Source organism: Ursus americanus, chromosome 5 (assembly GCF_024610735.1).
Source record: "Ursus americanus isolate L20-20 chromosome 5, mUrsAme1.1.p, whole genome shotgun sequence".
NCBI lineage: Eukaryota > Metazoa > Chordata > Mammalia > Carnivora > Ursidae > Ursus > Ursus americanus.
This window is the reverse complement of record NC_142131.1, coordinates 41486085-41510101: the sequence shown is the minus strand read 5'-3', so window position 1 is coordinate 41510101 and position 24017 is coordinate 41486085. Positions and strand designations below refer to the sequence as shown.

The 24017-nt window shown below is 36.3% G+C and overlaps 1 protein-coding gene across 5 annotated transcripts in view; it reads right to left on the bottom strand.

Annotated features, from left to right (window-relative positions):
* Positions 1 to 11908: 11908 nt before the first annotated feature.
* ERCC8 (ERCC excision repair 8, CSA ubiquitin ligase complex subunit) overlaps positions 11909 to 24017 on the bottom strand; it is a 50270-nt gene continuing 38161 nt past the window's right edge. For 3 of the 5 annotated variants that reach the window (XM_045794299.2, XM_045794300.2, XM_045794303.2), the window contains 3 exons: positions 22573 to 22770; positions 18132 to 18212; positions 11909 to 12379 (listed from right to left, as the gene is read on the bottom strand). In XM_045794299.2, the coding sequence (XP_045650255.2) occupies positions 12311 to 12379; positions 18132 to 18212; positions 22573 to 22770 (348 nt within the window). In that variant the 3' untranslated portion in view covers positions 11909 to 12310. The remainder of the gene's footprint in view (positions 12380 to 18131; positions 18213 to 22572; positions 22771 to 24017) is intronic. The other 2 variants (XM_045794301.2, XM_045794302.2) reach the window with 2 other exon arrangements.

Here is a 24017-nt window from a genome sequence, read left to right as displayed (position 1 = left end):
TTAAATTTTACATCAGAAAATTTAATCTCCAATATATGTTTATGTTACAAACTTATACCGAAGTGCAATAAAAATAAAGGATATGATTATAACTCTCATATTTGATCTTTGTTACTCCCACTCCTTCACTCATTTACCATATTCTCCTGACCTTTGTAATCATGTGAGACTGTAAGCCTTCATCTTGCCTTTCTTGCATTCTTCCTGGGCATAAAGATAATTAATGACCTGAAACATGTAAAATTCCTAGATGAGATGTATCTGTCATTTTTCCACAATGAGGGGACACAAGAGAAGGCCCAGAACTTTAGAGCCACAGGCAATGGAGAAGTTCCATCTAACCATAATATTATCAGGTGGGAATGGGCTATAGTTGGAAGGGACCACATAAAGAAATGTGAACTCAAGGCTTCATAAAGCTCCTCTAATTTTGTTCAGCTATAGAGATTCACAAAGCAAGTCTGCTGTATATAGCAGCTGTCTAATAGATTCAGGGACGATCTGTGTTGGGTGTACAGGCCAATAGAAACCTTGAGAATAGGACTCTCTGCCACTCTGTAAAAAGAATGCAAGATTAATGTAATGCCCAAGCTATTAACTAATATTTAATAATACTTAAAATTTCATACATAGTAAGTTATAAGAATAACACAATCAGTTAAGCACTTTATCATTTACAGATTGTAGTGGAATTGTTATTTGGTAGTTAGGTGATTACTAATAGTGTTGTTTGCTAATTAATTCAATAAATATATATACCTTTTTTGCATCTTCTATTTGTCAAGCAGTGCTCTAGGTGCTGAGGATTAGAGCAATAAGCAAAACAGATAAAATTCCTGACCTCATGGAGTATACGTTCTAGAAGGGAGAGAAGGACAAAATAAACAAGCAGACCATGTTCTGAGGAGGTGAAATTTGAGAGAATTTTGACAAGAGCTCAGAGCCCAATAATCTTGAGATTTTAAGTAATGAGTTTCATTAGCTCAACAACTCTTATACATCAGGACTTTATTTCATTTAGCCTTACAGCTCTGCAAGGTGTATTATATTCCCTTTCCACAAATGAAGAAACTTAGGAAGGCTAAGGAACTTGCTTAATCTAACAGCTAATCAGTGGTATTTCAATCATAATGTAGATGGAAACTAGTTTTAGTGTAGGCAAAACAGCATGTTCATTCATTCCATTAGAATCTCAATGTTCATTCAGTATGACCTAATTCATAAAACTTTTATATGAAGACATTCCACCTTTGCCTTCAATGAACTTCACTTAATCTTGAATATAACCCTTTACTTACACATTTCATACAGTAAATACCATTTTCAAATGCTTTCTACATATTACAATGTGTGATTTTGGAGCAGGAATGAATTTAACAATTTTCTATTCCAATTTCCTGTCTCTTTTTTAACTAATGAGAAAAAGGAAGTAAAAATATTATTCAAACTCATATGTTTACTTGGTAATAAAGCTAAGATTAAGGACCTGGTCTTCTGATTTCCAGTCCATTTATTATTATTTATTTCTTTATGAAACTGTCACAGTTACTTTTGATAATCTTACCATTCTTTAATGTTCATAGTAATCATCACTGAGTCATTTGGAATATCTTTTTTCCCCCACAGTTCTTACTGAAACTCTAACAAAATTTTGCATATATAATATAGATAACACTAAAATGGTACAAAAAATTAATAACTCAATTATCAAAGACTTAGGATTATTCCTCATTTTAGCACAACAGTATAGTTATATAGAAAATAGAAAAATTCAAATGACAGTGAATGATGTCACTGTACAGGGTGAAGAGCAGCTGGATTTGAGCGTGAGCCCCTTGGGAAGGAGTAGCTCTCCAGTCCTGCTGCTGTTTCAACAGGAAGGTGTTAAGACACCCTAAGTTAGTGATGTTGCTAACTCTTGCCACCAAGAATGAGATGAACAAATGAGAAATGGCTTGCACCAATCACTTGAGCCAATTGTTTGTTGCCTTCAAGAGCTGACTACCAATGTCAAGGAAACAAGCCAGTGGCCAGGCCTAAGGCTACCAGCCCTACGCAATAACCACTGACAGACTGTGAGGGCATAAAAATATAAGCTTGAGGAACCTGGTTTTAAACATCACTCCCTTGTGTTTTTAGTGACAAAATAACAAACCAGGTTAGGATTGTGACATTTTATTTCTTAAAAAGCCTTGGGAGAGCCCTTACTAACCTACTAGCAACAAAGTTTACAAGTACCCTTGTGAGGATAAACAGAAGTGGTTAGTCAGAAGCATATAGGCCATTTGCAGACTCTTACGCATGGAGAAATAAAAAGGGTCACAATACAGTTGTTTGTCTTATTATTTCCCTTGTTTTTTTTTTTTTCTCTTTTTCATTTTTATTTTATTTATTTATTTATTTATTTATTTGAGAGACAGAGAGCACAAGTGGGGGGAGAGGGAGAAGCAGACTTCCCACTGAGAGGGAGTCAGACTAGGGGCTCGATCCCAGGACCCTGAGATCATGTCCTGAGCTGAAGGCAGACACTTAACTGACTGAGCCACCCAGGTGCCTCTTTTTTTGTATTTTTTGTCCAATTTTTTTTTTTAAAGATTTTATTTATTTATTCGACAGAGATAGAGACAGCCAGCGAGAGAGGGAACACAAGCAGGGGGAGTGGGAGAGGAAGAAGCAGGCTCATAGCGGAGGAGCCTGATGTGGGGCTCGATCCCACAACGCGGGGATCACGCCCTGAGCCGAAGGCAGACGTTTAACCGCTGTGCCACCCAGGCGCCCCTTTTGTCTAATTTTTTAAAAAGCAGAAAATAAAAATCTAGATGGCAGCAAAACAATTACACCTTCTGTATGTGAGGATGTTGCTGATACAGCTAATGAGACAGACAAGCTTGTATTACAATAAATGACTCGTAATAAATTCTAGGCACCAAGGTTTAATACCATGACTCTAGGCAGCACAGGACTGTACATATTTCTTTGCAAAGATGAAAAGCCATGTTCATGATTGAGCTTTGTTATGGTCTCCTGAATTTAGTATTTTTCCAGAGTTAAAACAGAAGAACCAATCCTGGGGCGCCTGGGTGGCACAGCGGTTAAGCGTCTGCCTTCGGCTCAGGGCGTGATCCCGGCGTTATGGGATCGAGCCCCACATCAGGCTCTTCTGCTGTGAGCCTGCTTCTTCCTCTCCCACTCCCCCTGCTTGTGTTCCCTCTCTCGCTGGCTGTCTCTATCTCTGTCGAATAAATAAATAAAATCTTTAAAAAAAAAAAGAAGAACCAATCCTATCCTAGCACTGGAATTAATCTTCAGATACCTAGAAACTTCATCATAATACAAAGCAAAGTGATTATTTTCCTTTCTGTAATTAGCTCTCCCTGTTATACTTTTTGAAAGACAAAATCCCAAATAGGCCAGGCTTTTTGCCAGTTTCATTTCTGGCATGGTTTGGCTGATTTTTAAGTTTACTGCTCTAATGATACTCAAAACTTTTTAAAATTCAGGTTCAGTATATAGCATCTGAATATAGAGAAAAAAAATTACATTTAAAAAGACAAAAGTAATCAATATATTTGTTTATAAAAATTATAACTCAAAGGTCTTTAGCTTTTCTAATCTTTAGTAGTTTTATCATTTTTATAGAGATAACCAAGTGTTAGTATATAAATGAACAATGATGAAATATTTCTGCATTGGAGCTATGCAGCCATAAGCTTAATATCTAATTTGAGGTTTTTCTTTCCAATATGAGACAGTAACTTTTCTTTCAAAGATAAATGAGATTAGCTTGTTGAGACAGACTTTTTTGATCATCGATCATTGTCCCACTTAGATTTTAAGTAACAGAGCTAAAGGTTTTGTTTTCTGGTGCCTCACCAATAGTAGGCTTTACATCTTTGTATCCGTTTCTTCATTTTGAACTTATTTTTATCTGTTAATACAACTGTTACAGTTAAAGGGTTTGTCTCCAGAGCTTTCTTTAAATGTTTTTATTTAGCTTAAATAACGGAGCATTTTAGTATAAACTGAACAGAAAAGTTGTTTCACTTGAAAGGAAGATTTCTTTTTTTTCCCCCATTCCTGCTTCCTTAATTAATTATAAAGAAAAGGCTTAATAGAAAGTTAAAAACTTATCTATGATGCTATTTTCAGGATTGCTATTAAACACAGCTTTAGGGCTCTGTCAATAAAGGATGTGCATTTATTTCTGTTTTTTAAAACTAGGCATTTCATGGGTGTATCAGGAGTGACTTCGATGAAAAATGGGATCAATTTGAGGGGAAGTAAACAACTGGCTTAAATTTTCTTTGATCCGTGGTCTGGTACAAGCACCTCACAGGACCAAAAGACACATACTATTAGCCAGAAGAGGGGGGGAAGAACAATTTGTAAAATGTAAAAGGCCGCGGAGAGAAGTCTAACTACCTTTGTAATAGGTTCATTGATATAAATTGTCAATAAGGCAGAACAAACATCAATTAAATGAAACAAAAGTTTCAAATGGAAGCCTCCATGGAGCTTTCAGTTTTCTAATATAATCTGCAAATGTTTAGAAAGAGAACAAAACAAAGGTTTAAAGTGGAGAAGAGAATAAAACAATAATTAAAAAGCCTCTTTCAATGATTATAGTCAGGCCTGAATTAGTGACTTCAAAGATCAAGGGCAAAATCTCCAATACAACAGAAATAACAAAACAAGTATTTACTGAGCACCTACTCTGTGCTAGCTACTGTTCTAGGATTTTTTTTTTTTTAAAAGGCAAGCAGGAAGGAAAAGATAAGACTATGAAGGAGAGATCAAAGTCAACCTTACATGCAATTATTTGGTAATATAGAGAAGGAAAAAAAGAGGAAAAGCCAAACAAATACTAAAAGAAAATATCCCTGAGCTAAGAAAAAGACCTGAAGCTTCAAACTGAAAAAAGCTCATAAAAGGCCCAGGAAGTGATGGAGAAGGTGGGGAAAGACTGATTTATCAGATATTTTCCTAAAATTATGGAACTCTAAGGATAAGGAGGGAAAAAAATCTCACAGATGACAAGCTTCTAGCTATAAAGAATAAGGTCCCAAAAAAGGGGAAAAAATCAAAGTGGTTTTGGAGTTCTCATTTGCAAGAACAGAATCCAGAAGAAAGTGGACATCTGGTTACATACTAAGTAAGAAAAAGCCTATTACCCAAGAATCCTACACCCAGCAAGATGACCATTTCTTCTGCCAGAGGAAAAGAAGATATTTAATGACTACAGGTATAATCCAAATATATCACCTAAGGAGAATGGGTTGTTCATAATCTTTGCTACTGTACATGTCGTCCTGAAGAGGGGACTGGCTAAAGAAATTGTGGTACATTCACAAGATGGGAGTATTGGGCAGTTAATAAAAATGACTTAGTGTGTTCAGTTTTGTACCTGGGATTTGTTCTAAGACACAAAGACAGAGAAACGATTGTCATGAAGAAGAAAGTTTATACCCACAGATCCCCACAACCAGGAGGCAGGGCTACATGGGGAAGGACCATGGCTAGTCAGGAGGCAGAGAGGGAGGACAGGGCAAGGCCCAGAGCCTTTGCTGGAGTTCTGTGGCAAGGAATGGATGAAGCACGTAGGTACACTGAATAAAGTTAGGATTGGACAGTTTGAATAATTTTGGTCTCTGGGCTATTGGGGTGGTCCCTGGTTGTCTGGGGTCTAGCCCTGCGGTGATTTAGGGCAGTAGAAATACTGTATTGGTGTGAGTTTGATCAAACTGAGTTTGATAAAGGAGATGGTTGTGGGTGTGTGGACTCTGGATTGATGGGTTTGTATATCAAAGACTCACTCTCAGGGGAATCATTTGCTATCTCTGGAAATTAGTTAGTCCTGGAAGGGGCAGTGTTGCTAGGATGAAAGCCACAAATGCCAGAGTATCAAGAATACAGAAAATAAGAAAATGTAATTAATACAACTGCAACATATCAAGGAACTTCGAGGCAATGCTAGTGGAGAGTATGGCATAAGATGCCATTAGCCAAGAAAATAGATCTGAAATTCTTGGGGTGGAGTTGTAAAGTATGTTAAAAGTATGAGATATATATGTATCCATCTCTCTATATATATCAAGGTGGTGGGTCCAGCAGTTAACTTGTTGCAGGGTATGAAATGGTATGTTAGTAAAGTGTTTGTAAAGATAAGTGATACAATGTAGCCAAGAAGAAAAGAATGGTTGTGGTGGTCATGGTGGGAGAGCAAAATGAGAGGAGGCAAAGTCTTGGGAAGTACCTGGTTCTCTCCCCAGAGTGTTGAAGGATTTTACTAATATGAGGCAGGTGCCGAAGGAGAAAGCAATAATCTCCATTAATATTTAGAATGGAAGATAGTAGTAAACTCAACCAGATTTCCCTATGGGCATGAGAGGGTAGGAGTGTGCCTTTTGGCAGGGAACAAAGACTGTAGCTGGATCATGGGCTAAGCAGACAGTAAGCTCAGACCCATAATGGGATCCCTACTATCAAAGGAAGAAAAGCAAAAATGTCCTGTGTCCAATTTCTGCCTTAGGAGAGGCAGCCCATAGGTACCTGTGGGCTCATCTCCTAAGAGTGAGGTCTTGGACTGGGGCAATGTCATCTAGTATGTGGAACTGGGGTATCCTTTCCAAAGAGGTACCCACTTGAGGTGATGTGGGTCTCAGCATTTGCAACAATGGCTTATTTAGAGGGTTTGGGTCTCCAGATTGTAAATTAATGAAATCATGCAGACCAGTGGTAATAAGACCAACAGTCAACAGAAAGATATGTGGCTATACCTCATAGGGTTTTTGTTTTTTGGTGGAAGTTTAGGCTCAAATGAGTCACATATTAGACGAACAGCCGTCTGATGTATGGACAATCTGGATAATGGGTCCCAGAAGAGTATGTGCCCTTGATATGGCCTCCAGCCCTTCTGGGATAGGGGAATGATAAACAATTTATAAAGACAGGCAAAAACATTATAAAAAGGGCCTCATAAATAAATAATGTTTATATACATGGCGGCAAGATACTTCTCCCTTTAAAAACAGGAAAGGGCAATGGAAAAGTTTTCTAAGTTGGTGTAAGGTGTAATTTGGCCAAAGGGCCTTGAATTAAGAGAGGATAAGGCCTGGAGCAAGCAAGATAGAGACCCTTCAGGGGCCCATTTACCTGAATGGAACTCGAAAAGGAGTTATTTGAAAAGACCATTATATCTATCAATTAAGCCAGCTATTTGGGACCTAAGAGGGATACAAAAGTTCTCTTGAATACCTTTCCCAAAAGGCTAGCATTGTGTATTTTGTTAAGTAAAATGCATGTCTTGCTTATTATAAGTAATGTCTGTAACTCTGAAAGTAATATGGAGTGTCCGGGCAAGGTACTGTATTGTGACCTTAATACAGATATAGATGTGTAATTTTGATTTAGATTTTGGGTATCTGTGAGGAAAGAGAGTCCCAGAGTTTGCTTGTTTGTTTCTCCCCGAAAGGGACAATTTTTAGACAATGGCCCAGCAGTTTGTAAATGTAAAGATGAAGCTACTTATTGGCCAGGGCTTCGAGTACTAAGATGACTGCATGAAGTCTGGCCAAATGTGTTGTTTCTTGGGTCCTGTCCTTTATTAGGGACATCTTGGCTAAGAGACGGAAAGCAGCAACATTTCACTGAGCTCCATCATGTATGACGGCTAGCAGTGCCATTTGCATACTGTAGGTACTCCCATTGCTATTCATTCAGTTAATCCCAAGTGTCTTCCCAGGCAGCCAAGTGATCTAGGGGAGGGCTGACATTCTCCAGAACCATGCCATCTGACAAAGGACCGAGGATAGAGAGAGCCACCTCCTCCTGCAGGTGGGATATACCAGAGAGCCCAGATTTGGCTCTATCCTACCGTAAAGAGGCCTTGGTAGTTATACTGAGATTCTGGTGGGCTGTTTTCATGACTTAAAACTTAATAGGCTGCTGGATATGAAAGGTCACAGGCTCAGGGTCTGTGAGAGCCTCTATTTTCCGGAGAACACTGCATCTATTTTATTTCTTGTCTTAATGGGGTATATATAGTACAGGGCTGAGAGGGGCAGCTTCTTGCATCAGAAGCCCTTGGGCAACTTAAGGTCCAGAGACACCAGGATGCATGACAAGAGGTTGCCAAAATCTCTTTAGTGGAGTTGTTGAGGGCACTAATGGGAGTCCCTGTTGATTTTAATTTGGAAGTAAAATTCATAAATAAAGAATATGTTGATAACAGAAACCCAAAAGTACTAAAAGATGTTGGAACTGTATATCCCAAATGAGTATTTCAAACGAGTCTCCTTGGAAGAGGATGTTGTCAAGTAATGTCATACCTGTGCTCCTGGAAAAAGGCGGATGCAATTGAGATCTGGTCTACAGGTTGTATGTGATGGCAAAGCTTAGCGGTACCTGATGTGGAGCCTGGGAAAGACTCCTTGCATCCCTGTGAGGTGGCAGCAAACTGCAGCTGAGAGGCTACTGAAATAGATACTAAACAGAACACATTAGCCAAATCGACAAGAGCAAAATATTTACCAGTTGTTTGAACAGAATCAGTAATCCTACTATTTGATATTGGGTATGGGGAGGCCAATGGATGGGACCCCAGCATTAATGTTTATAGTAACCCACCATAAGATGCCTTCTTTATATTTTTGTTATATAGTCTTTATTATATTAATTTTAATATATAAATTTCAGATTTCTAATTGGATTATAAAACTTTAACATATGTATTAGATATATACATATATTATTGTTATATATGTATATATTATTTACTTTTTACTTTCTCCCCCTGTATCTAAGGGCCTGCTTTTTTTTGTTTTTGTTTTTTTTTTAAGATTTTATTTATTTATTTGACAGAGAGAGAGTGCAAGCAGGGGGAGAGGCAGGGAGAGGAAGAAGCAGGCTCCTGCTGAGCAGGAAGCCTGACATGGGGCTCGATCCCAGGACCCTGGGATCATGACCTGAGCTGAAGGCAGATGCTTAACCAACTAAGCCACCCAGGTACCCCTGTTATTGTTTTTAAATCAGTAAGTAATCAAGGACCAGAATTTTTTTTGTGTGTTTGTGTTTTTGTGTTTGCTAGAGTGGTATTTGCTAAGTGTCTAAGATTTCAAGTCCCTGTTTTTTTCCCCTGGGCTTGTGCCTACCGATAATGGCAGTCTTTTTTCCTTTGTTTCCTCCCTGTTTCAGGCTTTTGCCCCTGAAGGCTCAGTCTTTACTTTCTTTTTCTGGTTGATAAGAGGAAAAGCACAGTCCTGAAGACTCTAGGCAATCTCTCCCTGGAATGGCCCAGTCCACAGAATATTCACTCGCTTCCTCACAGTCCTACCTTTTAAAAAGCAGAATCTTTTAGAAGGGTTTGTATTTCTAGGCAGCTAACCTTTTTCTTTTTTAATCTTTTACATGTTTGTCTGATAAGCTCCTGGAGGTCCTGGGTGGTGTCTGCTGTGAGCAGCAGCTCCCTTGTCTAGGATGTCCCAATCAACCTTAGAGGAGCTACAGTCCATGTTTTGGAAAGCAATAGTGGCAACAGCTTTATCTTTCACATGTTTTTTGTTTTGAGCATAAGACCCTTTGCATGCTGATAAGCAGCAACTCTTAAGACAGCTGCTTAGGTGTTCTGCATTTTTAAAAATTAACTGGATTACCTCTTCAGGGTTTTCGGTGGAGAATGGAAATGAACCAGATGCTCCTTTCCCTTCCTCCCCTTTTCCATTAAACACTGTGCCACTCTCTCTAGAGATGGGACCTCTTCCACCCCAGTGGTTTGGGGAATGAGTCATTTGAGACAGTAGCAAGCAGACACATCTTTTAATGTTCTAGACACTAGGTACTTTCATCTCCATGACTGAGATGGCCTCACGGCTTCTCAGTGCTCTCCAGTCAGTGTCAACTCCCACGGCACTAGGAGGGTAGTCACTCCTCATCCTCTTCGGAGGAACCGTTTCAAGATGTAACCAATTACCTATACACCCCCATGGGTTCTGTCCTGGACTCTGGGTGGTCCACCAATGTGGGGAAATATGTTGAGTGCCCCCTTTAGATCAGGAAATCAAGGCAATACCCAACAACAACAACAACAACAACAACAAACAACACACTGCAGTAGCCACCAAGCAGCAAGTGTATTAAAATCAGGGGTGCTCTTTCAGGCAGTGGCCACTGACTGTTAAGGATACAGAAGTGTAAGGACATATCATTTCCATTTGGTGTCAAACCACCCAGACTGCTGTGCCATCTGTGTTAAGATTTTCCCCTGGGATTTGTGCTCATCAGGTATGGTAAGACATGTAGACACAGAAATGATTGCCATGAAGGAAGAAGCTTATACTCACAAATCCTTAAAAACAGAAGACATGGCATATCATGCTATTTAGGGCCACAGGGGAAGGACCAGGGATGGTCAGGAGTCCTCCTCTCAAAGGGAAGGGCACAGCATGGCTCAGAGCCTTTACTGGAGTTTTCATGGGAAGGAATGAATGAGGAAGGGTAAGTACACGGAGTAAGTTTAGCACTGGGTAGTTTGAATAATTTCAGTAGACTCTGGCACATAGGAGTAGCCCTGGAGTGAGTTAGGGCAGGGAGAATATTGCCTTGGTGTATGAGGATTGGGGGTATGGAATCTGGATTGGTTGGTTTGTGTATCAAAGGCATGCTCCCAAGGGAGTCCTCTGTTATCTCTAGGAATTAGCTAGTCCTAGGAGGGGCAGTATCACCAAGATCAAGACTCCAAAGGCTAGAGTATCAAGAATACAGAAAATAAAAACAGAGACAACATACTTATTTATACCAAATGACAGAGATTTCTATGAGCTATAACTGGAAAATAAAATCAAGACAGAACTGTATATATCCAATTTTTGCAAAATAAAAATATTTCTCCATCTATGTCTATGTAGGTCCATATAGGATTGTAATGTGAAGGAACACTATACTTGGTTAATTACATGCATTGTTGCATATGTGGTTAATACTGTGGATTGTTGGGATGGGGAGGGAGGTGCTGATGTGGGAGGAGAGGAATTTCCATGAGAGCAACAGCAAGCCAAACACCCCATTATGTAAAATTATGTCATAAAAAGATGCATGGAAGAATGGCCACCAAAATAATAGTAGTTATTACCTTAGGGTGGTATGATTCCAGGTGACCATTATATTCTTTTGTAAGTTTTAATGTTGTTTGAATTATTTACAATCAGCATGTATGTTTATATAACTAGAAAGAAGCAATATAGTTATTTGCAGCTTAGAGGAAGTCTTCTTTTTAAATTAAAAAAAAATTCCAGTTTCAATAGCATTCTCAAAGATCATAAGCATCCTCACCAAGACAAGGGGGAAGAAGTGACAGTGTATTGGTCAGAGCTTAAGAAAATCAACTATAAAGTAAACATATGTTAAACATTTGGCCAGAAAGGTCTGATATGAGGCCTAACACACACTTAAAAACTCAACGACTATACACTTGTTCAAGCTACAAAAACCTCTTTTCCTAGGCTCCTACTGATAAGAATCAGAAAGAAAGGGAGTTAAGATTAGCTTCATGATAATCATTTGTGGGTTATTATACAAGAAGAGTAGACAATAAAATAGAAATTTTGTGGCAACACTTCATGTTTCCTGCCAGGGCATTTTCTGCTTTAATGAATGAAACAGGACTTGGTCACATCTTAACAAGATTCATAGAAAAGGAGTTCAAGCATGAGTACAAGCTACCCTCTGACATATTAAAATAAAGAAAACATGGCATTTTCCTCATGTTAAAACCTTCTGTGATACACACTTTTTGGACTGTGTCCAAAAATATTTAATTAAAGCTAGATAATGGTCGGCTAAATGAAATCATTGCAAAAACTGAATGCATGAATAAAAAAGAATTTAAAAATTGGATGCTAACAGTCTGAGAAAGTCAGTGCTGATAACCTTTACTCACTCATCCTCTGAGACTGCATCTTACAGTTCACACAATGTGCTCAGGGTCCACATGAGGGGGCCGGGTGGGCGGGGGCTGTTGCCAGGACCTGTCTCAATATAGAGCTTTCAGTATAGAGAGAGTACTATAACAATAGGGGATGCCCCAGGCCACAACAACTGGGATCAAGGAGACACTTTTGATTAAATAAACTATATAAAAGTCTGCTTCAGGATTTCATGCAAATACTACCCTCATTTTAAAACATGGGTGAAAAAAATCACCCAAATTCAGGGCTAATTTAGCTGTCATCACATAGGAAGAAAACAATAACAACAAAAAACAGTCCCATTTTAAAAGTTTCATCAATAGAGACACAAAGGTACTCAGGATTGAGAATCATCCTTCCTCATCACTGCTGCTCCACGCGTCTTCAAATGCTGGATTTAATTGTGACTTGGTTGTAGGCTAAAAAAAGGGAGAAAAAAAGGAAAATTTGATTATTTCACCTCATAATTTTAGGTTCACAAAATAGTTATGAAATCTATCAAATGAAGAGCAATTACATTATTGTGAAAGTAATATAATTGCTAATTCAAAACAAAAGTAATGTAACAAACACCCCACATACAGTGTAAGATAATGTAACTTCCTTTTAAATAGACAAGCCAGAATTTATCCAATTACCTGTTTCCTTCAAAAACACATACATAAATGCATCTATGCGCGCGCACACACACACACACACACACTGATCAGCTATTGCCATTCTGATCATGATGCAGAAATGCAACTCTTTGGAATTACCTGGAGAAGGCTGCACATTAACATCCATGTGGCTAAGACTGGACTCAGGTTTATAGTCTGACCTGACAGCCCAAGATACTAATGTTGGCAACTTTTTATTGTTTGGACGGACCTGACTATAAATACACAAATATCCATATATCGGGGATAAGGTATTCATCAAACTGAATAACACCATTTTTGGTCCCAAAACTACTGTGAGTTATTAAGTAGTGAGGTTTACTTATTTATTTTTTCATGGCTGGTAAAGCAGTTCCCAAGTACATGAAAAATATGTCAAAAATGGTAACATGTTTGTCATTAGCTCAAGGTTTTCCAGGGAGATTTCTTTGAAAGATAACATGCACTTGGATGGTGTTTATTTAAAATAACAAAACATCACAATATTCTTACAATTTTAGAGCCCTACCTAATAAAAGTAATCAACAACTAGAGGAATTTTAATTATTTGTGGCATTTCCAATCAATTCACTTTCTGAGGAAGCTTTTTGTATGGCTACCTTCTTATTCTCTGGCAAGTGACTAAAGGGCTTTAAGATGGTCTCATTTTTTTGAGTATCTGGTCATTCTGAGTCAGGTTTGCTTCTTATTGAGCAGTTTTTACATATGCTACAAGTGTGTTCAGACCCCAAATCCAACAGTGTATTAGCACCAAGACCACTTATATATTACCTTATATACTGCCTTTTACAACATTCAGCAATGTTTTATGTTAAGAGGAACCCCTGTTGTCTAAGCATGTTCACTGCCTTTTTAATATGATGACGTAGAATCTTAAAATTTAAACAATGACAACAGTAGAGAAAGTGTGAACTTCCAGTAAATTCCCCAATATCATCCAGGATAGTTGGAAAGGACATATTAATTTAAGTATTCCTTATGGCTATTAAAGCTATAGATCAGAATCTATTACTAAACCGAATGCCCGCTATTGGCACCATTATTAAACTTAATGTTGGCTATCATGACTTAGTGGTAGAAACAAAATTTCATTACATCTCAAATGTCTAGATAAAAAACTATTACCAAACCTCAGCTAATTATTCACTTATTTCTATCATCAGTCCACTGATTTGCAATCAATGACTGTACCACAGCAAAGTCTATTTATTTTTCATCCAAATGTTCACTGTACAGAATTGTTGCTGAGTGACTATATTGTACACCTGAAACTAACATAACACTCTATGTTAACTATACTGGAATTAAAATTAAAAAAAAAAAAAAAAGATGTATTGTCCTTGGGGGTTAGGTGATTCCTACTCCCCTACTCTTCTTTAGAAGCCTTTAACTCTGCCTTAGATATCTCCCAAAAATGTCCCTGAGTGTGGATAAGCCACACAAAGGTCATGCCTCCTAACTACACTATGGAAGCCCAATATGTAACCTATTAAACATTAAAATTTCATCTGAACACTTAAAAAAGAAGAAAAATTATATTTTGTTGTAAATTATTGTTGCTACAGTGAGCAAAGAAACCAAAATAATTATGTGAAAATTGAAATGAACTATTGATAAATTTTGATAAATACTATACTAATACACAAATACTATAAATTTTACTGTTTATAGTAATAAAGGATAACACTATAAATGCATTATAGTACGATTATTACAGTTATATTTTATTGCTAAAAAGTCACAAAAAAACACTTGTAATTAAAAGCTACTGTAAGAATGCTGTATATAGATGTGGTAGCCATATTACCATTTGAGACCCACAGATAAAGAGGAACTACCATCTATCACTTAAATTTTCTCTATAACATCTCTTCTTAGTGGACATCCTTTCTATGCTTGAACCTCACCAGGCTGTCTGTTCTATTGAGAGACAGTTGTAAATGTTATGGAGATAGAGAAGCATGATTTAGAATGGATCTAGTCGAGGCCCAAATAATGGGAAGGAAGAACAACACCAACCCTTAACATCTACCACATATATATCTTGATATATTCTAAATTCCTTACTGTTAATTACTGGGAAGTCTCTACAGGAACAAAATAGGGCTGTCTGTGTCAGCAAATGATTACAGCTGACCCTGAACAACATGGCTTTGAACTTCGTGGATCCACTTAAATGCAGATTTTTTTTTGATAAATACAGTACGGTATTGTAAATGTATTTTCCCTTCCTTATGCTTTTCTTAATAACATTTTCTTTTCTCTAGCTTACTTTATTGTAAAAATACAGTATATAGTACATATACAGAATATATGTTAATTGTTTATGTTACGGGTAAATCTTCCTGTCAATAGTAGGCTATTAGTGGTTAAGTTATGGAGGAGTTGAAAGTTACATAAGGATTTCTGATTGCATGGGGGTGGATGCCAGCACCCTCATTAAAGGGTCAACTGCACATATCTACCAAGTGGTAAATACAACAGCTATGTATTGTGTGACTATCAAAATAAAGTAAGATTCTTGGTGAGAGGTCAGATTTAAACTATAATGTAGCTGCCCTATAGGTCTCAGGAAGGAAAAAGTGATTAGGAGTTATATAGGCTTGCCTTGACCATGACCAAGTTTTAAGAAAAGAGGGCAAAAGGAAGGCAGAGTCTTCAGAATATAATAAAACAGCCTGCCAATTAAATATATAGATTTATGCTTAAAGAACATAAAACCTGTCCCTATCATCCAGTGCCTTTCAATTTCTTACAGTAGGACTAAATTCCCCCTTTATCTTGGCTATCAAAGAAATACCACTAAGGGATTATATCTTGGTTGATGGGGAAGTAAATCTCATCTCAAGGGTAGATTTGAAGGGAAACTAAAGAACAATTTTGCTTGACGATTCTGGTATTTGGAGATACCATAAACTTGTCCTCAGTTCACAATGGATGGCAGAACAGGAATTCAAACCCAGTTACCAGTATGATTATTATTTAGTTTACCTGAAACTGAAGACTGAATGTGTGTGCATGTATGTGTGTGTTTTGTTTTGAAATGTGTTCCTGCACACTTCTGGGAAACTGCAGCATCACTTATTTGATAGCTGAGATAAAAGCACTTTTTTTTTCAAGATTTTATTTACTTATTTAAGAGAGAGGGAGAGCGAGCGAGAGCACGAGTAGGGCAAAAGGAGAGGGAGAAGCAGACTTCCCGCTGAGCAGGGAGCCTGACGTGGGGTTCAATCCCAGGAACCCAGGATCATAACCTAAGCCACAGGCTTAACTGACTGAGCCACCCAGGCGCCCCTAAAAAACTTCTAAATATGAGTTAAATAATAAATATACATGTAAGGAGTAGGGTCTGGTGCAGACAGACTTCTCCTCTTGGATCTATAACATGATCTCATTCATGTTCTACCTACATTCAAAGATATCTTTCAAACTAAAATTTTGTGAAAATAATTTTAGCCCATACCATTTTATGAGAATGATGGCTATCTTAAAGCATATAAACGGTACATTTTAAAAGATAAGGTTTTATAGCTCTAAAACTTAAATATAAAGATAACTTGTTTTCTGTGTATCTCTATTTGCTTTTCTACTTGTTCCATTTAGTTTCCCATATGCAAAAATTCTTCTAGATGAGGAGTTCAAACTATCACTATAACTACATTGTAAGAAATAAATAAAACATCAGAGTCACAGACTATCTTTATAAATTAAGCAATTTAGTTTTCCTCTAATATCCTTTCTCCATATGTAAGTCATAGATTTACTTTTAATTTATTTTTATTGTTTTCATTTGGTAAGTGATTGTTATACTTCCTAACATAGCCTCGAGGGGTCCTTTTTGGTTTTTTTGTTTTTGTTTTTATAATGTTTTAACTTGGATTTATTGCATAGAGTAATTCCTAAACAGCAGGACACAGTTATTAAATAATGCAAAATAAATGGCTGAGCCAAAGTATTTGACCATACTGAGCTTCTACAGAATATTCTGTCATTTAAAGCAGCTGTACACCAAAACTAATCACAGCCATAATAAACCAAATTACATATGTGATGAAATCTGAAAATATTCATACAGCCATTGGCCATCTGCTTGAAGATTTACCATTATGTGTTTTCTCTCTTTTATTTGGATTAGGGACAAAAGAAAAATAAGTCACAGGCTTTACACTGCAGTAAACCACAGCAGTTGCAAATCTAGGTATGAAATAGATTCTGTCAATAGCTGCTAAATGGTATCAACCACCCCTACAAAAACTCATTTCCATGTGGTTTTGGACAGTCATGTTTTCACAAAGGAACTAAATATGTGAAAAATGTTTTTAGAATATTAAACTTGCTTTACCAATACTTTTCATCTCCATGTAAGATGCTTTATTTTTACACCAAGACCTGAGTAAGATTAACTCAAGGTGTTTCTAACTGCATTATTTATATTTCCAACTTTAAAAAATTATATACATAAATATTGGTTTTTAGACATTTGACTTTTTATATCCTAGAAATTAAGATAAATATGGATGATTAACAGTGCTTAGTAAAATAATATTTGGTGGGAAAGACAGCACCTTTAGACAGTGTAACACAGAAGTAAAAAAATACAGAGGCCACTACTTAAGACCAGGGGGCATGTCTTATTCATCTTTGTTTACCACATTTTTAAGGCTCTTTATTCCCATGGCCATAGGTCATATTTGTATCAATTTATGTCTAAGATAGGCACTAACAGACTGCTGATAGAGGACTGTAAATTGGTAAAATTTGAGTGTGTGAATAAAAAACCTTAAAAATGTCATATGTGATAACTCAGGAGATAAAATATACTTCTAGGAATCTATTCAAATAAGCAATCAGAAATATAAATAATTTATAAACAGTTACCTTATTTTGTTTATAGTGATCAAAAAATGTCTCCAATAGGTAAATATTTAAGTAAACTGTGATATATAATTGACAGCATGCTATGTTATTAAAAACAAATTTACAAATAGTTATTAATGACAGGGAAGAAGGTTTATTATTAAGTTAGTAAAGTAGGATGCCAAGTTGTGTGTCCAAGCATATTAACTATGTTTAAACAAACATATATGCATAGGAAAAAACAAGAATGGAGTAAACAAAAGTGTTAATAGTAATTCAACTTTAGAAGTTTAAGTTGTTCTTTCAGTATTTTTCTGGATTTTCAAATGTGTCATAACAGGCAAACTATTTTCACAATCTGAAAACAGCCAGTCTCTGTCATGGAGCACCTGGGCGGCTCAGATGGTTAACCGTCTGCCTTCTGCTTAAGTCATGATCTCTAGGTCCTGGTATCAAGCCCTGCATCAGGCTCCCTGCTCAGTGGGGAGTCCGATTCTCCCTCTCCCTCTGCCTCCCCCTGCCCCACCCCACTTGTGCTCTCTCTCTCAAATGAAGAAATCTTTAAAAAAAGGTCTCTCTCATATGAAGTAAAATAATAAAACTATTTTCTTTATGATTTGAAAGTCACTGTATAATTTGTGTAAATAACATTTACCTCCTCCTCATCAGGAACTGGTTCATATAAGGATGGTACCCAAGCAAGTATATTGCAGTCTCTGCTACCACTATAAAGTTCCTATAACATAGAAAATAAAGATGTGATTTTGGGTCAGTTTAAAGCTGGTGCCAATCTGAAATGAATACATCATTTAAAGGACTAATTCTTAGGTTAGAGCAATTAGATTAATTCTATTTCTACTCCCCAAAGAAACTGAGCAGATGTCTTTTGTTTGCTTAAGATGCAATAAAGCTTTGTTTTATATTTTAAAATATCATTAGGATATGCTAGAGCTTGCTAACCTGGAAATTTTACAAAAAGATTCAACCGCCTAGTGATTTTTTTAATCAATCACAGTATCCATTTATTTCAAGTGTCAGACTAGGAAAAAAAAAGATGGAATCAAGAGTCTGTCCTTCTCTGTCAATAACTGAGTTTTAAGAAAGACATCAATAAAAAACCCATATGAGTTCTAGCTAAAATAGGCCAGAACTTCACAAAAAATATTATGTAGCTCACAGCTGTCTAACAGGCTGTTATTCAACAGAAGAGCTTTTAGATCCATATGCCATGCTTAGTGAGAAGTTTATTTAATAAGGGGAAGCTTGGGCTGATGCACAGTCTATGTCAATGTCTTTATGAATATGCTGTTTACACACGGCTGAACAATGTTTATTTCCATCCCCAAAACTTAAGGAATATGTTATATTGCCTAGTACTAAAAACATTCCTATGAAGCAGTGAAATAGATACTCTCATATAAAGAGGATATAAATTGGTATATCTATGCAGAATAGAAACTTGATACATGTCAAAAGTTTTTGTATGCGTTTCTAAGAAGTCTTGACAAAGACGTATGAGATTCAAATATATCAGCAGTATTATATTTAAAATAACAAAATATGGAAATAATTGTCCAAAAGTAGGGTAATGATTTGTGTATAAATTTATGTTGCACTCATTGTATGGGAGTCATATAATCATTAAATTCATTTTTTAAGAATTTTTAATAACATGGGAAAATACTCAATGTCAAGAGAAAAGAGAAGGCTATGAACCACAGAGTCATCATGTGAAGGAAAAAAGCAAGATGTAAAACATGAGGTCAATTAAAAAAAAGAAAAATCTATGTAAAAGAAAAAAGTCTAAAAAGAAAACACACCAAAATGATAAGCGGCTGTAAAACTATGAGCAACTAAGTGGTTTTTTTCCACACAGATTTATTTCTGTATTTCTGCATAAACATTTTGTTTTTCAACATGTTCAACATGGGGCTTGAACTCACAATCCTGAGATCAAGACCTGAGCTGAGATGAAGAGTCGGACGCTTAACCGACTGAGCCACCAGGCGCCCCCAAACATTTCTAATAGTGAAGTTTTTTCCTGCTCTGCTATGCAATTATTTACTGTTAATTCTGTTCATCTCACAAAATTTGAAGTATGGTACAATTAGTATTTTTCTAAAAAAAAAAATAAAGGTTCTAAATAAAGAGAAATTAAGATTATAAAGTTATTTATAGGAAATATAGATGTTAAAATACTAAATTTGATTTAGTTATATCAAACTTCCTGAAGGGAACAAAATTGTACAGACTGTATCATTTAATCTTGAATATATAGTTACACTAACTGTGGATGATGCAAAGGTATTTTCAAATGTTCAGTGCCCTTGAGCAATTGAATTTTCTACGACAATATAGACACACACACACATCTCCAAGATAACTTAGTCAGATAAGCTTACAAGGCAATTTGTGGTTAAGTACAGCCACAATGATGGAGACAAAGGAAATTCTGTAGATGTTCAAGAAAGAGAGCTTACAAGAGACAGCACTTAAACTAGAATGACTAATAAGGACTTAAGGTAAATGGAGGGATTTGAATTGAGTATTAAAGATTTTGGGATAAATTTAGGTATTCATTTGGGAAATTTAACAAAAAATCTCAACATAAGAGACTAAGTTGACAATATGAGTCTTATCACTCTTGAATGGTTGAGTGTATATTTCCTTTGAACAAGGACACTCTCATACAATTACAGTGCATTGAACAAAATAAAAAAATTCACAAGGATATATTACTGCCAGCTAATTCTTAGATTCCATTCAAATTTCACCAATTGTCTGAATAAATGTCCTTTATAGAAAAAGGGTCCAGATTAAAATCATTGCTGCATTTAGTTGTCATGTCTCCTAACTTTCCTTCAATCTGGAACTGTTCTTCAGTCTGCCCTTGGCCTTCCTGCCCTTGACAGTTTTGAAGCCACATACCAGTTATTGTGTAGAAAGCCCTTCAAGTTTTGTTTCCTCATGATTGAATTGAGTTATGCATCTTTGCCAGGATTGAAGGAATATCGTGTACTTTGATCATTTGACTGAGGTGATGTATGCCAGGCTTCTTCAAGGCAAAATTATACATTTTACCTTTGTAATTAATATTTTGTAGGGAGGTACTTTGGGACTATGTAAATATCCCACTCATTAGACTTTCAATTTATTAGTTTCCTTACTTATACCTGAATGAATTCATGGATCCTTATTTTAGTCAATGTGTTATAATCCAGTATCATCATTATTTATTTTGATGTTAGGTATATCTTGTTAGAGTTTTATAGTTATGATAGAACTAGTATAACTATCAATTTTGTTTTCACATTGTGAATTGTGTAATATTTAATTTGAAAAGGAGTTCTGCTAAGTGGATGCAAAGTACTAACCCTATTTCGCTTTTGAGACTTAGAACTATTTTCCTTTTCAAAAATCATAATGGATATAATGGGATAAGAGCTGGAAGCTGTCTGATGTAGTACAGTGATTCAAATCTGAGTATGTAGCACCTAGAGAAATGGGATTTGTCAGGAGGCAACTGGCCCAGGTTTCTGGCTGTGACCGGCTTGTCTTGGCTGTTCCTGGGGCTGATGGGAATCAGTATTTGGCACACTTTTAATCTATTCTAGGAACACGAGTTAGGAATTCTGATTTGGTAGAAAGCAGTAATTTATAGTCAGGATATCTGGTTTAAAATCTTGGCTGTGTCTCTGACTTTACATAAGGAGAAGAGGTACAGTATTCCAAGAATTTCTTCGAATAGATAACCATGCTCTGTGAATACCTACTTGCAGGTTTGAGGCAACGCATGTCACTTCTCTGGTGTTTTAGTCTTCTTCTCCCAGAAGTAATACTAAAAATGTTTAACAACTAGTACATCAGGGTACTGACTAATCAGCAGACGTAACAGCCATAGAGTGGGAGCAGGGTCCTGATGGTCCCTCTTAGGTGCTGGGTTGAGGTGTAATCTAGGAGGCCTCAGGAAAGGGGGTGAAGCTAGAGGCATCTTAGAGGGCTTGGTGCAACAGCTATTTAGCAGAGAGTAAAATATGTATTGAATATTTTAATAATGACTGTTACCATACAGATGTGCGCTGGCTAAAAAATAAGTACTGTATATCTTACTGTAGTGTCAGATGCAAATTAAGTAATTAGCATTAATGAATAAATGATTAAGAACTTCACCAGGTGAATGAAGTCCTTCCTAGCTCTAATAATCCATAGTTTTCATACTATCAGTATCTACCTCTCATGAGCCTCATTTTCTTTACCTACAAAATACAGAAAATACCAACAGTCTTGCTATATTAGAGACTCATTTAAAGGAACACATGAAGTAATTTGTGCCAATATTCTCTGAAAAAAATAATCTGCTCTGTTGGTAAAATGAAAGAGAAAGGTCAGGATGTGAAACAAACAAAAGCCATAGGTATTTAAGGTATCGTGTAAGTTGCATCAACTCAAAAGTAAACTGATTAGCCACTGACAGGAAATAAAGAAAATAAAATCTGAGACAGACTCACACATACATAAATCAAGATACAAAAACTGTATTTTGAGATTAGACACATGTATTCCATCTTTTCCCAAAAGATGACTGCAAGACATTATTTTAATTTGCTAGAGATTTTCATCTGGTAAATAAATGGAGCCCATATGAAGAAAGAATTTATCTCAGTCAAGTTGCACAGTATTGTATTGATTCATACAAATATCCTCTACTATCTGAAACTTTATCCTGTATAATCCTCTATTAAAGAAACCCTAAGGGCGCCTGGGTGGCTCAGATGGTTAAATGTCTGCCTTCGGCTCAGGTCACAATCTCCAGGTTCTGGGATGGAGCCCCACGTCGGGCTCCCGATTCATGGGGGAGTCTGTTTCTCCCTCTCCCTCTGCCTTTCCCTCTACTTGTACTCTCTCTGTCTCTCTCTCTCAAATGAATAAATAAAATCTTAAAAAAAGAACGAAAGAAAGAAAGAAAGAAACCCTAGCTTAAATGTGGATTACAAGTGTAATTCCTCAGATTGAAATCAAATTTACTCTTTTATATATAACTAGTCTGGCAAGCTAGTTACCTGAACATTTTAAATTCCCTTAAGGATCATTCTCACCTGGAAATTAGACTGGAATACACAGCAGTCAACACTTTTATAATGTCCCTTAAGCATTGTTATCTGTTCTCCTGAGTAAACTGTATAAACAGCAATGGTGCTACCATATGGTACAAAAACAAATTCTGAACTGCAGCCATAGGAGACAGTGAATTTCAGTCCTTTTCTGCTATCATTACAAACTTTTCCATAGTTTACCTGTAGGATGTAAAATCATAACATTACTCATTTCTTAAATCTGAATTTAAAAGACAACAAAGACTAGAAGAAATATTTACTTAAAATACTATAACATACTATGGAAAGGGCTGTATTAAATCTAAAGAAAGCGATCAAGGTCCTAACAGAAAGAAACAAGGGCCAATGACATAAATATATGTTTCACATAAGAGGAAAATACAAATAGTAAAGAAATCCACAAAAGCAAATGTTTACATTTAAGCCAGGCTAGAAATAACATGCAAATTAAGACAACCTTAAATAATCATTTTAGACCATTCAGCAAAACATTTCAAGAAACCTTGAGACAGTGAATACTGTTACAAGTGAGGTAACATGCTGGTGGCACTGTAATTTGGTCATTACTTCTAAAAGGCCAAATGATTTATTATGCAACAAAATACATTCTTTTTTGAGGGAGGGAATAATTCTCTTCTTATTTTAAAACACTTTTAATTGTGGTAAAATACACACAGCATAAAATTTGCCATATTAACCATATTTAAGTGTACACTTAAGTGACATTAATTCACATTGTTGTGTAGCCTTCAGCATCCTCAGTCTCCAGAACTCTTTTCATCCTGAAAAACTGAAACTTTGTACCCATTACACAAGAAAGTTATTCTTACTCCTTGACCTAGTAATTAATTACTCCTGGGATTTTATCTTAGGGAAATAATTAAACAGCAAAAAGCTATATGCCCAGAGGAATTCAATGCAGCATTATCTAGAATGGGAAAATAACTAAAAATAGATGTAAATCCCTAATAATGTTACAATAATGCTATAGTTTATATAGTAATTAAAATCATAATTATGAAAATTATGCAGGAAATAAGGATAAAAACGAAGTATAAAAAAAGCACAGAACACAAATAGTGTGTATACAACTGTAACTTTCTGTAATTACATATTTAGGACAAAAATAAAAATTCTGCACCTGTATGCCAAAGATGCAAGCCCAATATCACCATATCCTCCACAGTTCGAAAAGGAAAATTCCAGGTCCTATCCCAATCCTACTGAACAAGAATCTTCATTTTAATAAAATCCCTAGGTGATCTAAAGGCTCATCAGTCTGAGAAGCTTTAGGCAAAAGAAATTGGAAGTGAAGTTTACTTCCTGCTGATTATTTAGATTAAGTAGTTTAGGGCAGGTGTAAAACCAGTAGCTAAACATTTGAGAATTATGAGCAGGAAGATCACCAACACTCCCAATACTATGGC